Below are 18,590 nucleotides of genomic sequence, written 5' to 3'. Positions count from 1 at the left end.
CAAAAAGAAGGAATGGCAGAAGAAGTTCCCACTTAATTCTAAGTGGTTCTTCCAAAGCTCCAATCATGCTCTTCATGGTCCTGGTAAACCTTTCTACCAACCCATTTGTATGAGGGTGGTAGGATGTTGAGAACTTGAAGGTGACCTCACAGATGTTCCACATGGCATGCATGCAGTGGGCCATACTATTTGACCCCCTGACAGGTACAACCTCCTTAGGAAATCCTACTCTAGTTAAAATACCAAGTAGGGCCTTAGCCACTGCCTGAGCAGTAACAGTTGTAAGGAAGGCATGGTATCAAGAATAGACAGACAAATTATCACAGTTCAAGGGTGTTTATTAAACTGTAAATGTAGGTTGGAAACATGCCTAATCTAAACCTAAACTAAGATGGGAGCAAGCTTCGACCAACAAAAACTAATAAGGCAGTCCGAGTGGCGTTGTGTCAAATAAATGGGTAAACCTATTGCCAATGCTTACACAAAATACAAAAAGAAGTGTGGGATAATGTTCTTAAGAAAGAAGGAAGTGTTCACAAATGATGAGTCAGGATGCGGTTCATGAGGTCTCCCTTCCCCACGTTTTCAGCACGGGACAAGGTGGGACTTGGAGCACAGCACGCACTTGCGCTTTCCCAGCATGAGCTAACAGTTGCACTTTCAGAAATCAGGGCACTCGGTGGTTAAGTCTCTTTTCGATCAAAAAGTCTCTTGCCACTGTCGGCCCGATGTATTCAAATAATAAACAAAAAGTTCCTTTTCCCAGATACATCAGCGAAGTCTTTCACCTCTGGATCCCCCTCTTCCAGGCGCAGAACCCTAGAAAGTTCTGATCAATATCAGGATCTTCAGAGGTTGTCTCTTCTGCTTCCGAGGATCTGATAGTTCAAATAATACAACATAACTTTCTTTCGGATTGCACTTGGGTGGCGATTCTTCACCCTTGTTTCCCCTCTTCCAGGCGCAGACCCCTCTGTGGTATTCACAAATCTTAATGTCTTTTCAAACAATTCATTGTGGACCACCCGCTGCCTGGTTCTCTCTAGTCAACACACTGTTCCTTTGGGACTTTAGACTTTGCCCCTTTTCATCGGCATCCCTCCTTTGGGTTCACTCTTGCCAATCTCAAAAGTTACTTTTACTTTCTTATGATGCAAGATTCACTTCCCCTATTCATGATCATCTGCTGGTCAAAGACTTTCGAATGTACAGAGGATTTTACTAGACCCCCGTATAACCACTTTGACCCTCTTGTCATCTTTCCCAAGGCCTTCTGGTAATAGTAGTTTCAACAATCAGGTAATCGCCCATAGTTTCTCGAGTGAGCATCCATGTGGTGCCTGGCTCATCTGCAGCTGGCTTTCCCCATTTACATCAGCAGTTCTTTGTACATTCTGCAATCAGCCGGGTGCTACTTTTGTTCAATACAGTTTGGTTTCTTTATCGATCCTCCACTCGACTGACCGGCTGTGATGAACCGCTTGGCTTTCTTCATATCGGGAGTCAAGTCCGGTACCACGGTAGCAGGTGTCTCTCCCGGGGTCTACTACCCTTGTATTACTGAAAGTAATCTAAAAGTAACCTGTAGTTTTACTCCCCCTGAATTGGTGTGTTTACTTTTAAATGTGTATGATTAGGTCTGACTTGCCTAGAAATACTGTTAGTTATTCTGAACAAGGTCTATGCTTTATCTGTGTACCTTAAGCATTGTTTTATGTTTTTATATTGTCTTTATGATTCTATGACAAAGTATTTACCAACCAAGATTTATCTTGGCCTATTTGTATTTATAATAAACCTTTATTTTGTGTAATACTTCTGGGCGTCAGTGTTTCTTTTGAACCATTTGTATGCTACAGTTTCTTTGCATCTTCCTACAGCCCTCTCCTCCTCCTAAGACAAGCCTGGCTGCTCAGTCTATGCTACCAAATACTCAGGTGGTACAGCCTTATACTAAGAGTGGAGTTTTGTACTGTCTCAGTTGTATGGTTTAACTACGCGCTTAGTTGGACTACAGAAAACCTGTCCTAACAAATAGGGGCACAGAGGAATTTTCCCAACCCTTTTAAGTAGAATAAACGTTTCTAAACAAAACATGACAACTTTGTGTCTGCCTTTCCTTCCTGACGCCTCTCACATAACATGCCTTATTGTGTTCTGGTCAGAGAAGGGGAAACACAAGCACACAGTGAAGACTTGCATTTAAAGCAGTGACCACACTTACTTCTTGAGTTCTACCCGCATTAGGTCCCACCGTCCAAGGCCGGTGGGGTAGATGGGCCAAACTGCTGGGCCACCCTCCCAGAAGGTCCAAGCAGGATACATGATGTCCTGATAGTCTGAGGTCTGCAAAGAACAAGACACGCTAGATTACATTCAAGCAGAGGATGACTGATTTACAACTTCACTGAGATAGAAGAGGGTGGATGGGGACAATGAGTATGAAAAGAATAAAGAAGCGGAGGACTAAAGAGAAGGATGAATAGAAGGAACACAGAAATAAAGGAGGAAAGCTTCGCAAGCACAAGGAGGTGGAATAAATAAAAGACTACTAATTTCAAGCCACAGGTCTAATCGTGGTGATCTCCTATGACCTTGGGTACTCATGCCATTTTGTATCATTGACGACTCCTGAAGCAGACCAGCATAGACTCCAGTGCTGTCCCAGTGAAGCCCTGCTCCTCTTTCCCGATCTCAAGAAGGCCTTTGTTGGTGCTTCGACACCTGCATTGGTGGGAACAACCAGTCTCAAACCTTGCTCGAGGATCCAAGTCTTGTGAGCCTCAGGAAGTGTCCATGGACCAACCGGACTGACTTTCTCTTGGGCTACCTCATTGCAGCTGTTGCTGTTCAGAGCAGAAACATGAAATCTTCCACTTTGCTGGGGCTGCTCCTGTGTGAGCCGCTGTAAGATCGCAGCCTGACTGTGATGACGCCTGTTGCAACACTTCTTCAATCCTGAGGTATCCTGAACGGGTCTGTCCTGCAGAAGTCTTTGTCTTTCCTCGTTTGGGTGTTCTACTGGTAGCTGTCTGGAACAGATTCCTGTGCACCACGACCAACTAAATCATGATTTCGAAAGTGACCTCTGCACTCGCAACCACTGGGACTTCCTCAGGCAGACTAAGTGCAGAAGATTCTGTCCCCAACGGATTCCAGAACACCTAGAGTGGTCCTTGGAAGATTCGCAGTCAGGGGTGTAAGTTAACATACCCGTTTCTGCCCCCCTGTCTCCATAGGGTTACATGGGCATAAGGTCCAGGAGCTATAACTCTTACCTGACCTTTGGTGGGTGAATCTGGGTTCGGAATCCCTCCCTAGAACTACCCTAGTGTGTTGGATTGAGTTGAGTACCTACCTGAACTTTACTTGAAAAAGTATCCAACTTTATTCAATCACAGCCACTGAACATTTTCATATAATCCTACCTGAAGAAGTATATGCTTTGGAACTGGGGACTTTTGGGCACAAGGCCCCAAACCATCTTAGAGTTGGACTGAATAAATAGTTGCATTTTGATGTACTTACCGCCTATTTGGCAATTACTGGTGTTGCTCTGTGTGGACTGATTGTAGCCCTAGACCACTCTCCCACCCTTCCTGAGTCTAGGCATTGCCACCCTGCTACCTTGCCTTGATCCTGTGTTCCTGGGCCTCAGTCATGGGGACAAGAGGGAGGACGTCTGGAGGACTCCTGCACTGCAACTTCTAGTCAGTGGCACTTCGCGGTTTCAGCTCCTCGCATTTCAGAAAACAGCATCAATGAGTATTCTCGGCTGTTCAGACGGGCTTTCCTTGCATCTGCGGTCCAGCACTCTGTTGAGGTGGCTCAGGCTTGGTCTGTCCTGCTTCCTGGGAGTCCTGAGGATCTTCCTGGAGCTCTTGGCCAACTTAAAAGCAACGCACACAAACTGGTGTTCCTCTCCCTGGCTCTTTAGTTTCCAGCAGCAACTGCGGTGAAAAGGCAACCAGATTCGAGAGGATGTCCAGGTGGCTTACTTTGGAGTTGATTGGTCCCACCAACTCAAGAGGAGAAGTCATCCTTGCAGGGCTTCTCTAGTCTAAACGAATTCAGAGCTTCAGCACTGCAGCAGAGGTTCACCGGCCAAACCAACGGTCCAGGAGTTGCAGCAGGCGTCTCTTCCAAGTTCTTCTTCGGATTCCTTTGTCCAGTGGTCAACTCTGCTCTCCATGCCAAAAAGCCTGGCCTTTTATGCAGGTTTCTCCCATTCATTCCAGCCTAGCTGTCAGCCACCCAGTAGGGTGGCTGTTCTTGCCAGGCAGCCAACCGGCCAATCACCTAAGAGTGCATTTCTGTTTGCAAGGAGACTAAGCACAGAGTTTCCGGCACCTCCCTCGCTTCCTGCCCCCGCTAGACACCCTTGATCCAGAGGCAGGCGTTCACTCGTGAATCCTGCCAAAGACAAAACCTGGTTTGGCACGCAGAGTAAATGTCAAGAAGGACCTTTCCAAAAAGAAATGGTGAAAAAAAGAAGACCGGGGCCATTTTGACAAAAATGGCACCCTTGGGTGCTTTACTGGGTGCTTTACTGCAGCTACGAACGCACACCACTGTAGTTAAAAGTAAACCACTGCCACCAGCCATTCATCGAGGAAAAGGCAACAGAATTTTTACATGAGAAGCTAGACAAAAGTGGATAGGAAGTAAACCCCCAGCTCCCTATTGTAAGATAGTGTGTGCTTGGTCTAGAAAGTTACAAATGTAAGTAGAGTCAATTTCACTTCACCGCTTGTGGAAACTGTAGTTTATCCAAGAGAAGGTATTTAAAACTTTGGGAAATCTGAAAGACTTCCCTGTGTCACTGCACTGAAGGTGCTGTGTGACACAATGTAAAAGATGATGCCCATGGAGTTTGTCAGACTCCACAACAAAAATCAAAAACAGAATTAAAAGTACAAAGTTCCAAAATTCAGCAAAAGAACTGGGGGTCTCTAAGGTGGGAAGAATTTAGCACTAAACTGAAAATTCTCACCAACAGGCAGCATGATCACAAATGTAAAGGGTGGAGAAAAGAAAATACATTCTCTATGTGAAAGAGTATATGACCACCCCCACTCGCCCTATTGCAACAGGCCGAGGTCTGGTGTAGGCCGAAGCCAATGGTTGCTGAGAAGCAAGGAGTTCCTGTCGAAGCTTCATTTCCGGAGAAGTTTGTCAAAAGCCACTAAAGGAAGGTTGTTGAAATGATAAATAAGAGCGGATTCTTAAGACTAATATAGTTTTAAAACGGTTTGTAGTAAATGGCGTTAGCCAAAGAACTCTGCAAATCGCGGCCGACTATGATGGTGGGAAAAACAGAATCTGAGCGACCAGGACGCATGAAGGCGCATGGGTACAGTACGCGTCACAAGAGACAGTATTACAAACACGTCCAGTCCAAGTCCCTTTTTTTCGAATTCCGAAAACAAGTAATTCAATACTTTGCGACTACCACAAGATGTCGGCCTATCCACAGCACACGATTCTAAGCAGATCCCCAAGCCTCAGATAGATATATATATATCTGCTTAGATTCACATGCTATGCATAGGCCGACATCTAGTGGAAGCTACAGAGTATTAGTTTTTGTTTTTAAAACTCGAAAAAGGACGTCGACAGGGCGTGCCAGTAATACTGCCCCTAGTGTGACGCCCACTGTACACGTCCAAGTCCCTCAGATTGTTATGTTTCTGACATGAGGTTGCATGACGTGTAGCGTGAGTAGCAGAATCTATCAGATAAAGCCCAGAAAAAACATCTATGCACCTTCTACTCCAAGGGGAGGGAAGGGTAGGCGCATGTGAATCTAAGCAGATACAAGCATCAGAAATACGATTGCGGTGAGTAATTATCCATTCTGAGGCTTGTGGAATCTTCTTAGATCACATGCTATGCATAGATTAGCGAGCAGTATTTGGAGAAGGTGGTGGGTTTTGAGAAGGTACAGCAGCATATAGATGTTTTAGAACCGCCTGTCCCACCTGAGAATCTGCTTTAGAGTGAGTGTCAATGCAGTAGTGCTGAGTGAAAGTGTGTATTGAGCTTCATGTAGCTGCTTTGCAAATGGCGTCCAGCGGGACATTTGCTATAAAAGCCAGAGTAGCTCCTGTACCCCTAGTGGAGTGAGCTCTTGGTGTGAAAGGCAGAGCTGTATGCATCTGACTATCCATCTGGAGATGGCATTTTTGGAAATGCAGTCTCCTTCTCTGCCTGGTGCTACAGAGACAAACAGTTGGTCTGTTTTTCTGAGCGGTCTGGTCTTGTTTACAATGTAAAGGATCACCCTCCTTACACCTAGTGTATGGAGTTTCTTCTCAGCTGAGCATGCTGGGTTCTGAAAGAAGGCCGCAAGCTCGATGGATTGGTTTACGTGGAATTTTGAAATGAAGTGAAACCCTATGGTGCGTTCTTAATAACAATTTGACTTTGTGGATAACAAAGAAAGGGTCTTGCACCGACAATGCTTGAAGTTCACCATCTCTCCTTATGGAGGTGATGGCCACCAAGAAAGTTGTTTTATATGGGAGGTGTTTAAGACTTGACTTATGCATAGACTCAAAGAGGGCTCCCATGAGTTTTGCAAGTACTACATTGAGATCCCAGCATGTCGGTGGGTTTGATATAGGAGGGTTGAGCCCCTTTACTCCCTCCATGAATGCCTTAATGACAGGGATTCTCCACCATGATACTTGTTGTGAGAGGTGGTGTATGCGGACAGAGACTCTAGGTGAACCTTTACGGAGTTGAAGACTAACCCTGAGTCTAATAAGTGGAGCATGTAATGGAGAATGTGTGCTGGAGTACATTCTATAGGATTTAATTTGTTTTGACTGGCACCCAATTACAAATTTCCTCCACTTGTCAAAATAACAATGTCTGGCGTTTGGTTTAAGTGCCTCCTTGAGGATATGCATACACCTCTGAGGTAAATTCAGATGTCCAAACTGTATGACCTCAGGAGCCATGCTGCCAAGTTCACAGAGTAAGGTTGCGGATGCACGGTTAGTCCCCCGAGCTGAGAGAGATCGGTCAGGAACGGGAGCTTGCCTTTGTGCAAATGTGGATACCAAGGTTGTCTCACCCACATGGGAGCAACTAGGATTAACGTCATCTGTTCCCTGTGAATCTTGTTCACCACTCTGCTCATTAGTGGAGTTGGGGGGAAAAGCGTAAGCAAATTTCCCTGACCAACTCATCAGGGACAATTCTCAGAATGTGCCAATTCCCTCTACCTTAGAGACCCTCAGCAACTTTGCTGGATTTTGAGGACTTGATTTTTTTTTTATCCTGGAGAGAGTGAGAACCTTTTTCCCCACTCTCACCTGTATTTTAATGCGATTTTTGTACTCCGTTTCTTTTGGTTGAGGAGTCTGAAAAACTCCATAGGCATCATTGTTTACATTGTATCACACGGCACCTTTAGTGCAGTGACACAGGGAAGTCTTGGATTTCCCAAGGTTTAAATACCTTCTCTGGGATAAACTACTGTTTCCCAGAGCAGTAAAGTGAAATTGACTTTACTTACATTTGTAACTTTCTAAACCAAGCACACACTATCTTACAATAGGGTGCTGGAGGGGTTGCCTAGTATCCCCTTTGTCTAGCTTCTTATGTAACATTTTTTATGTTACCCTTTCCTCCTTGAATGGCTGGTGATAGTGGCTTTGTTTTCGCAGCTGCAGTAAAGCACCCAAGGGTGCCATTTTTGTCAAAATGGGCCCGGTCTTCTTTTTTCCCCCCATTTCTTTGTGGAAAGGTCCTTCTTGAGATTTACTCTGCCCGCCCAACCAGGTTTGGTCCCTTTGTTCGTTTTGCCTTTGGCAAGATTCACGAGTGAAGCCTGCCTCTGGCTCCAGGGTGTCTGGGGTAGACAAAGTGAGGGAGGTGCCCGACACTCCCTGTGCTCAGTCTCCTAGGAGACCCAAATGTACTCTGTGATGATTGGGTGGCTGACTGTCCGGCAAGGACAGCCACCCTGTTGGGCGAATGACAGCTAGGCTGGAATGAATGGGAGCAAGCTGCATAAAAGGCGAGGCTTTTTGGCTTGGAAGGCAGAGTCCACCACTGGACTAAGGAATCTGAAGAAGAACTTGAATAGGACGTCTTCTGCAACTCCTGGACCGTTGGTTTGCCCGGTGAAGCCCTGCTGCAGTGACGAAATGCCAAGTTCGCATCGACAGAGAAGCCCCTGCAAGGACTACTTCTCCCCTTCAGTTGGTGGGACCAATCAACTCCAAAGTAAACCACCTCGACATCCATCTTGGAGCTGGTTGAATTTCCACAGAGTTGCTGCTGGAAACCGTAGAGCCAGGGAGAGGAACACCAGATTGTGTGCGTTGCTTTTAAGTTGGCCAAGAGCTCCAGGAAGATACTCCGGACTCCCAGGAAGCAGGACTGACCGAGCCTGAGCCCCCTCAACAGAATGCGGGGCCCCAGAAGCAAGGAAAGTCCATCTCGACATCCAGGAACCGCAGTTTGCCGGTTGCAAGTTTTGACCGTCCCAGTGCAGTGCAGGAGAGCACCCCCCCCTGCACAGGAACAGGAGTCATCTGCTGCATCTTTCCTTCATTTTAAAGGTACTGTACAAAGTGAGAGAACTTACCTCCTGCTGTAGAGTTGCTGCATCTTCTACTACTCACAGGTCTAACAGCTTGTGGCCCTACATTGATTCCTCTTTTTCTTCAAAGACTTCGGAAACTTTGTGCAAAGACTCTTCTACTTACCTGCAAAGAAGTGCTTCAGCCCATATAAACTCTTGCCTATTGACTTTGCTAAGCCTGTTTTAACTGAATGTCTCTTATTGGGGGATCTGAAAGTATTTGCCTGCTAAGAAATATTTGTGGTATCTTGTTTGCTCTAATAATCTTTTCCTTTTTACTTGCTCTTAACTAATTCTGAATGCCAACAGTAATACATTAATGTCAACAGCACCCTAGCAATTGAAGTCACCTGTGGGTGTAGGTCTATGCTGTATGGCATCCCAAATGGTTATTTACTGATTCTGGACTAAGAGATTGTGTAATTTCGAAGTATATTTGTGTAGTGTTTTACAGTGCTCCCTTCTGAAGAAGGCTTACATTAACTGACTGGTAAATAAATTAATAATTGTTTTATCAAGAAACCCTGTGTGTAAGTGTTTGCTTGGATACTTGTCACTGTGAACCTCTGTGCAACTCCCCTACAGCTCCCATTGACCCCTCTTGAGATAAGCCTGGCTACTCGTCCACAATACCAACCTGTGTAGTACAGACTTATACCAGAGGTTGGGTTACTACTGCCAGGAGGTCAGGGTTGTTGTAGTGCACCCTATGGGTACTGCATACAATCTTGCCTAACACTCCACCTCCGACCCTACCCAGCAGTTTCGAATGGAGTTTTCTCTGGGGGTGGAAAGTTGCGTGGGCTTCTGCAATGTCTTTTTCCCTTTGGTTCCTGGCATTGACCGTACTCTCTGCAGAAGGGGTCACCACTGCCCTATGATAGTCTATTCACCAGTTATTGGGACTGGCTCAGGGCTCATCAGGAACGCCACCTGTGCTGCACCTTTACTCCGCTGCTCAGTGTTACCGGTGGGTAGGATATCCTTCTTGTATTGTCTCCCCCAGGTGGGCCAGCCGGACAGCATTACCAGCTCCTCCCCACTGGATGTAGGCCCCGATGGATCCGGACCAACGGGGTGGAGGTCGGGGGCGGTGGGAATGTGGAGGAGCAGCCACTCCTGTGTGTGCGCGTGTGCCGGCTGGGACAGCGCTCTTAAAGGGGGGTTTAGCTGGCACACTGTGGCCTCCCCGACGGCTCACCTACCGGTTGTGTGGTCTGGCATCCTCACCAGCTTCAACCATCGTTCACCAGATTCTGCTTATGGGATCCGGAGCGGTTCCCTACCGGTCCCCTATGGTGAGCACCCAGACTGTTTGTATGATCCCTGGCGGGGAGGGGCCCCCCCTGAGCTCTGGTATCACGCAACGCAGCAATTGTCAATGGCTGGTTTGTTCATTGGAGGCACAGGGTCACTGCGAGTATCACTATCGGCCCCTTGTCTCCTCTACAGGCCCCCACCCTGGAGGAGAGGGAGCTGCAGTGCCAGGCTTTCGGAGGACAAGTTCAGTTAGCCGAGCGATGATCTGGCTAGTGCAGTATTGTTTCTGGCCTGGCATGGGGTCGGATGTGGCACCTCTAGTCCCCTAGAGATCGCCAGCACTAGCCACGTTGCTGTTTCAAGCCGGCCTTCACTGCATTCTTCGTAGTAGTTTCAGAGTCCATGATGCAACAGCGGCTAAGATTACCAGGGGATACAGACTCTCGGAGCTGTAGTGCAATTAATTCTGTGGCTCAGAATGGACCCTGGATTCGTCTGCGCCAAGCTGGGCTTCTTTGGGGATGGAGCTCGACTGGCTGTGTCCTTACGGGTAGGCTGTCTTCTTGGAATCCAGGATTGTGGGTTTTAATCCAGGATATAAAACCTCCCTGTCTTCAGGAAGCTACCAATGTTAGTCGGGTGAACATCCTGGGCAGTTTCACCCAGAGCATCAGGAAGGTCTTCAAATAAGGAAATCTCTTCAACAAGCCTGAAGGCAACATAACAGGTACTGGGTTGCTGGTCTTCGTCGCTTTGGGCAGTAGTCTCATGCAGACCATTGCAGCGAGCAACATGACCCACTTCAGACCCGGTTGTCAAAGTTGGTGATTAGGAGGGCTGTGCTCTAGGGGCTTTAAGAGGTTCACTGGATCTAGAAAGCCCCTTGGGCACAGTATTCAGCACCCTGATGCACACAAAATCTACCTGGATTATGTGGGCAGCTACTGCATGCCAGTGGGAGGTTTAGGATAGAACAGATTATCCGTCCGCTCTTTGTTTTTCTAAGAAAACTGTAGGCGGCTTAGGTGTGCCGCTAGATTAATGCATACATTTGGTATTTAAGAATCCTGTGTTCATTCTGCAAATTAGATGGAAAACCCCAGTGGGAGTCCGTTAACTCGAGAGAAAGTTTACATTAGGAATTAAAGACGCAGCACTGGCAGAATATGAGTAGGTATACATTAGAAGCTACAGAGAATGTGTTTCTTTATTCCCAGCACTAATCATTTAAATATGAATCATATACACACGGGCACCCACCTTGCTGAAAGAAAACACTGGGATCACAGGCTTCATCCACTTTGGGACCTGCGGATAATCTCGCACATTGATCACAAACTCCATATCAGGAAGTCGATCGATGATCTCCAGGATGAAATGCTCTACCCCGCTGCACCTGCAACAATTAAGCGAGAATTAAAATCTTGCACGCTGCAAGCGCGTCTGTTCGGATGATTTTCCTGAGCGCTATGTGTGGGACAAAGAAAGACCGAAACATACGTGGGATGCAGGGCGTCTACACATATGCCAGACTCCACCAAGGGGTAAATGTGGCAGAGCAGCAAAGGCGTCACTATTTTAAGGAAAGCAGAATGGTTAAAAAGGAACAATGAAAGTGTGATCTCACAGAGGGTGTACCCTTTTATCAGATCCTGCTGAAGACTGTCCTAAAGTGTAACACATTATTACAAACCCAGAAGTTGGGACCATGTGAATTACTCCTTCCTTTGTAACGGCTGATAGTTATAAGGAGTTTGCTTGTCTGCTCGTTCGTTAAGATTTTAACTTTAGGGCTAAATCCTCCTCACTTGTGAGACCCCCAGAACCTTTTGCTTTACTGGTGGATTATTTTTTCCTATACCTCCGTATGTGGGAACCTTTTTCCAAGAGACTCCATAGTGTCCTTTTAGTTTTATTATCTTTGAAATGTTTTGGTATACACCTTTTTATTGTTACAGGGTTCCCATTTGGGCTCCCCTTTTACTCTCTCTGGCTAACCTTCTGCAAACTACAGTTCCCAAGGGTGGAAAGGATGGTTCTATCTCTTGTACATTTTGTTACATGAAACCAGCACCCTTATGTGGAGTGCTGAGGAGATACAAGGTATCCCCTTTCTCACTAACACAGTAACAATTCTGTTACAGGGAGAAGCTTACCTTTAATGGCTGGTGGCAGTGAACCTTTTTCCTAATTCAGTGTACCTTTACCGTGGCTTGTTTCCACAGCTGCGGTAAAGGCACCCAAGGGTGCCCATTTTGCCAAAACGGGCCAGTTCTTTTTCTGCTATTTTAGTGTTCCCTGTCCTTTCTTGGTCCTTCCCCTGGCCATCAGGGCAGGAAATTCCTTTGTGTGATTTTCATCTTGGGCGGGAGAGCTCGGTGAAGCCCGCCCAGGATCCAGAGTGTCTGAAGGCAGGAAGTGAGGGAGGAGCCCAAATCTCTGCAGCCCTTTGTCTTCGGGTCTGCCTGCGAGAATCCAGTCCTACGGCTGCAACCTCTTGTTTTGTGCTCAGTAAACTATGTGAATAAACTCTTGCCTAGAGCCTTCCCCGTGAACCCTGCTGCAAAAGCCCTTCCAGTGTCCCGTCTTCAGTCTTCATGACAAAGGAATTCATTGGCCGGGTTTTTGGCTTTAGATCCGGACGTCTTCTTGCCGTAAAGTCTTCTTCCATGCTGAGGTACTGTGTTGGCTAGGGTATTTACTTACCTTAAGCATTTGAGATTCCTGTGTAGCTTTGGGGTTTTTCTTGTGATTCAGAGTCCACTCATCCAGTTCACCCAGGCCCACTGCTGGAATCCTCCTAAGGTGTCTTCTCTGAAGTCCCTGGACCCTTTTAGACTCTCTAAAGGGTAATACGTACCTGTTTGAACAGTGTTCCTTTGACTTTTGCAACTTCTGTGCCTATCCTGACCTGCCGGTTGGACACTAGACCCTAGTGACCCGCCCTCCTCCTGCCACAGAGAGCACTCACGTTCCAAGAAAAGGGAAAGAGATAGAAGGTTTGGGCCTTTTGCCTAGAAAAGATAAACAAATGTTTAAAGGTTTACTTACTTGTGAAAGAGTTGGTTGGTCACAGTTACTGTGAGATTGAACAGTTACAAAAGTTCTTGCGTACCTTGAACATGTGTTGTGCCGTTCTAAAAAGTACATGCAAGGTTACTTTACTCACCTGTCAATTGGCTGTGCTTCTTCACAAAAGTAATGCGGTTAGCTTCACTTAACTTTCTTTCAGAATATTAGTGCGTAAGTTCAACAATCATGTTTTGCTTTCCCTGGTCCGTTATATACAGATTCTAGGACATTCTTAGGTTTATACCTACCTTTAAGTGGCTGGTAGCTCCTGTAAAAAGTATTTGGGTTTTACTTGCATTGAGCTGTGTGCCATCCTGAATTAGTGTAAAGAGTCATTGCTTACCTTAGTCTGTTCCACTGATCAGAAAAGCAACTGCAATTATATATTACAGCAAAGGCTCTTACTCACCTAGAAGAACTGAGTGTTATCCTGAATAATAGTTATAGGTTTCTACTGTTCCTTGAATGAGTGTTGCACTATTCAGAAAAGTATAATTGCAGATTAGTTTATTAAGCGTTTTCTTTGCGGAGTGTAACTGCATAACTGACAGGGTCTACTATCCTGGTATTACTGAAAGTAATCAGAAAGTAATTCATGGTTTTACACCCCATGAATAGCTGCGTCCTATACTAAATGTGTTTGAGAAGGTCTGACTTGCCTAGAATTACTATTAGTTTAATGAACAAGGTCTAGGCTTTGGTCTGTGTACTTTAAAGCGTAGTGGCGTGTTTTTATAACGTGTTCATGAATCTATGACCAGTACGTACCCCACGACTTAACTTGGCCTGCTTGCATTTATAATAAACATTTATGTTTATAATACTTCTGGTTGAAAGTGTTTCTATTGAATCCTAGGTATACTACGGGATCTATGTACTCTCCGACTGCCCTCTCTCCCTCCTAAAATGAGCCTGGCAGCTCTGTCTATGCTACCATATACTCAGCAGTAAAGTGAAATTGACTTTACTTACATTTGTAACTTTCTAGACCCAGCACATACTATCCTACAATAGGGTACTGGAGGGGTTACTTAGTATCCCCTTTGTCTAGCTTCTCATGTAACATTGTTAGGTTACCCTTTCCTCACTGAATGGCTGGTGGCAGTGGTTAACTTTTTTACTACCATTATGGGATTTTACTGCGGGCTGCGTACGCAGTCATGGTAAAGCACCCGTGGGTGTCATTTTTTGTCAAAATGGTCTGGTCTTTTTTTGGCACTTCTTTGTGGAACAGTCCTTCTTGAGATTTACTCTGCTCGCCAAACCAGGTTTGGTCCCTTTGCTCATTTTGTCTTTTGCGGGCTTCACAAGTGAAACCCGCCTCTGGCTCCAGGGTGCCTGGCGGAGGTGCCCAAACCTCCCTGTGCTTAGTCTCCTAGGAAACCCAAAGGCACTCTGTGGCGATTGGCCGGCTGACTGTCTGGCAAGGACAGCCACCATGCTGGGTGACTGACAGCTAGGCTGGAATGAATGGGAAAAACCTGCATAAAAGGCGAGGCTTTTTGGCTTGGAAGACAGAGTCGACCACTGGACGAAGGAATCCGAAGAGAACTTGAAGACGACGCCTGCTGTAACTCCTGGAACATTGGTTTGCCCGGTGAAGCCCTGCTACTGTGCTGAAACTCCACTTTCGTATCGACAGAGAAGCTCCTGCAAGAACGACTTCTCCCCTTGAGAGAGTGAAAACCAAGGTTGCAAGCGGCAACATTGTATAAAGGAAATTGAAGAGAACAGTGCATGAAGCATATGTGGCAAGTAATGTGAAAATAACTAAAGCAGCAGATGAGTGACTGAACTTTGAAGCTAAGACAGATGCAGCAAACAGAGTGGTCCGGCACCACGTGGGTGCTCATTCGAAGTTCTCCGTTGGGTACGATATGATAGTTTATTTATATAGCGCCTATACACAATGTGTTTCAAGGCGCTTCAAGGCAAGGGAGGGAACAAGGGAAAATACAATGACATTCTTACAGGCCATGAACAGTAAGGATGTGAAATTTAACTATCGTATTCAGCCTGACGGCATTTCAGATAGTGCAAGAGCTAAGACATAGATAAGGAAGGGAGGGGGAGAGCAAGAGTGGAGAGCAAATACAATTGCAGATATCAGTAGTAACACAAAGCCAGGATACAATGTGAAGATGGGAACAGCATGATTCAGGGCCGCCATGAGTACAAGATGCAAAGTAAGTCCAGCATGAGAGTTGAGAAAGAGTGACGCACTGTGAATGAATGAAGTCCATAAAAGTCAAATCCAGCATTGGCCACAAGACGGTGATCCAACTGAAAGGTGACAAATGTCTAAGGGAAGGAATTGTAAAATCAAAGTGGTCCTGCGACGGGTCAAGCCAAATCTTATGCACATTCGAAAGTCTTCAATACTTGATTGAAACTGGTCTGACCTCAGCTGAGGTAGACTAAATTGTGTTAAAAAGGGATCTGAGCCCAGCTGCGGGGGACTCAGGGTGGACCATGAGTCGCTCGAAAAGAATATCCTGCGAACATTGTGGATAAGGGATCTGAGTCCGACTGAGGGGGATCTGGGTGAAGTAGTGAATCACCTAAAAGTGAATACTTGTGGAAATCCAAAGGGGGAAAAGAACTCTGAATGAAGAGACTTTGAAAAGCAAAGAAACTTGTGTACAGAACGTCCTGATGCTAATGATCGAACAGAATCCACGTGCTAGAGAAGCCAGAGACTGTGCTACGCTTGAGTGAACCGCCTTGTCCCGTGCTGAAAACGTGGGAAGGGAGGCCAACGGCCTGAACATCCTGACATATCATTTTTGAACACTTCTTTTTTCATAAACACTACCCCGCACACTATTTGTATTTAGAGGGAAGGATTGGCAATAGGTTTATTAGTATCGGCCCTTTTAATTTGACAAGACACTACAAGGACTGTGTTATTATTTGATGGCCGTGGCTTGCTCCCATCTGTAGATTTAGTATTAGATAGGCGTTTATCACACCCTTGCTGAAGTTCAACAAACACCCTTGAACTGTGGCCACTTGTGTCTTACTGTTAATACCATGCCTTCCTTACACCTCAGAGTCCTTCTTCCTCGTCTCAGTACCATAGGCATTAGGGGTACTGAAGTCCATAGGTAACTGTGTAACATCCTTGTGTTCTATTTTACAATACGCCATCGATATTTTAGGAACTACAGGGGAATCATGAAATAAGGAGATCACCAATTCCCCCTTGCATTAGTCCCCTCCTATGTGATCCTCCCACACTATACAAACCCCAGGATCAGGTAGCGGCTGCCTTCCCGCGGCCACATAAGAGGAGGCCCATACCGGGGTCCTAGTGAGGATCCCACTAGATTCATCACAGACCTGAATGATTGTCTAAAATGCTGCCTTCTGGGCATGAACAATCGCCAATCGCTTTCCCACCCTGAACAAATTGAATCATCCTTCCTCAAAACACTGCCTTCTGGGAAATTGCACCTTAAAGCCTAGATGAGAACTTGGAACATTGATAAACCTGATCACGGAATACTCTAGACAAAGACTAGAGGCAACCCTGGCAGCTCACAAAAATCATTGCAAGAGATGTGTTGTCTGCCTTTGACATAGTTGAGCCGGAAACATAACATATGCAGTACATGTTGTGAGCAACCTGAGGGTATTCCCACTTCTACTCCTCCTGCATCCTCTTCTCAGGTGGCCCGGTAAAGGCGATCACTTTTGGATCCTGACCCCGGGGGTGGAGAAGCAAGGGAGGATCACCTGGGTGGAGGGTCCTTGAGGATTGGGAGTGGGGTATCCATAGGCGAGACATGGTATCCCCCTTTCCCCTTCTGAAAACCAACCTAAAACTCCCCCGGCCATTATAGGCTATTGTAAAACATTTTCCCACATTTTTCCTATAATAGTACTGGGACGAGGAAGATGTGACTAGGTTTAGTGAACACTAGTAAATCATTTCACCACTCTAGTACTGGGACAAGGAATATGCCTGCAGAGTACTGTGAAGGTCAAGCATGTCCCTCTAAATACAGTCAGGCAAGTCCAAGTGAGTGCTCACACCTGCAACCTGTCAAGTGGTTGCAGGTGTATAAGAGGAGATATAAAGAGTTGACCAACAGGGAGGCCTGTGGAGGAGAGGCCAGCAGGGATTCCTTACTGTGAGGAGGCAGCCATGGTGGGCCCTGAAAGGAAGTCAGGTTGCCAGCAGATGACCTAGACCGCCTGTGGAGCCCAGGGCGAGTTGGGCAACTAGAAACGGGTGCGGGAGCCTCCATGGTCGGAAGAGAGCAGCTGGCGCTGCGGCCCAAGGAGAAAGAAAAAAAGGAGCCTCCAGCATCTGCGGAAGGGAAGTGGACCTGCCAGCGAGGGCAGACAGGCAACCGAAGTGCGAACGTGGCTCGCAGATACAAGCCAACCAGCCGGTGAAGCAGAAGTGGAGCAACGTAGCTGCCGGAAAGGAACGCAGAGCACAGGTGAGTGCAGGGGAATGACACTCTAAGCCAGTACACTGCTAGGGGCTACGTTTAAATGAGGAATACCATATGAAAGGCTCTATGAACCGAATAGAATGCCAAATGAGACGTGAAGCCACGGGTTGAATAGGAATTAAGCAGCAAAGTCAAAGCATGCATATTGAATACCAAACTGAAAGAAAACTTTGGGGGCAAAGCTACGAGCTGGTGAAAGTTAAATATGAAAGTGTCCATTTGAAAGCAACATGCAAAATAAGGGTACATGTGTGAAAGAGCATGACAGAAAGGTGTGGAATAATTAAGACCACCACAAAGTGAACCTCATGAATGAATACAATGCGGCGAGGCCAAAGACTGGCAGAGGATGTGTGACACATTGTGGCAAAGCCAAGAGGTTAACCAGGAGAAGCTAAGCGAGTGTGAATCTGTACACAAGGGCAAATACAGAAGAACCTGTGTGGGCTAAAGAGTCTAGGGATCCTGGTTGTGTGACCTGCAATGGGTGGACTGTGAGGTCTGACAATTGCGCATAGACCAGTGAACCCTCAATTGTGAAAGCCAAAGACATTGTGAAACAAAGCAAGAAGGAGCTCTTTAAGAGAACTGTTAATGCGATCCAGAAGGAGTGTCAAGTTGACCTGGAGTTGTGTTGAACCTGGAAACACTGAAACCAAGTGTAAGTTGATACGTTGGAGTCTTGGGGAAGGAAACCCTGAGGCTTGATGAACTGCAATACTGTCTTGAGGACGGAGCCTCAAGACCCCTTTTCTTTGGAACTGTGTGGCCTTGAACCTGGGGAAGTGACATCAAGGATTAACTGTTGGAACTTGGGAAAGGTGATAGACCTTTGAGGGACTTTCTTGTACTTGGGGAAGGGGAGCTGAAAAGGAAGCTAGGAGCTAGAAGAAGCTCAGAGATGTGTGTTAATCGCCATTTCGTTTTGTTATTGACACCCCTACACATTGTTTAGCTTTAGTTGTGAGGGAAAGGATGGGTTTTGGACACAGACAGATGTTTAAGTTGAGCTTTCTGACTCAGACTTTCCTTAGTTTCGTTCAGGTGGGGAAATCCCAGCTTAGCATAGGGCAAGTTATTCATTCAACCATCCTGACATTTTAATTAATAAACCATTTTATTTTTAACTTTGTGTTGTCTGTGTCTTGCTTCATGATGCCTTCACAATGTGCACAGGCAGGAACGGCTTATTG

General features: G+C 46.2%; 1 protein-coding gene across 1 annotated transcript in view; it reads right to left on the bottom strand.

Moving 5' to 3' along the window:
- POGLUT1 (protein O-glucosyltransferase 1) overlaps positions 1-18,590 on the bottom strand; it is a 300,386-nt gene that overhangs the window by 228,605 nt on the left and 53,191 nt on the right. The window contains exons 4-5 of the mRNA XM_069635705.1: positions 11,120-11,255; positions 2,225-2,346 (exon numbers count right to left, since the gene is read on the bottom strand). Coding sequence (XP_069491806.1) covers positions 2,225-2,346; positions 11,120-11,255 — 258 coding nt within the window. The remainder of the gene's footprint in view (positions 1-2,224; positions 2,347-11,119; positions 11,256-18,590) is intronic.

This window comes from Ambystoma mexicanum, chromosome 7p, assembly GCF_040938575.1.
Source record: "Ambystoma mexicanum isolate Mex_15411 chromosome 7p, UKY_AmexF1_1, whole genome shotgun sequence".
NCBI lineage: Eukaryota > Metazoa > Chordata > Amphibia > Caudata > Ambystomatidae > Ambystoma > Ambystoma mexicanum.
This window is presented reverse-complemented; position numbering and strand designations above follow the sequence as displayed.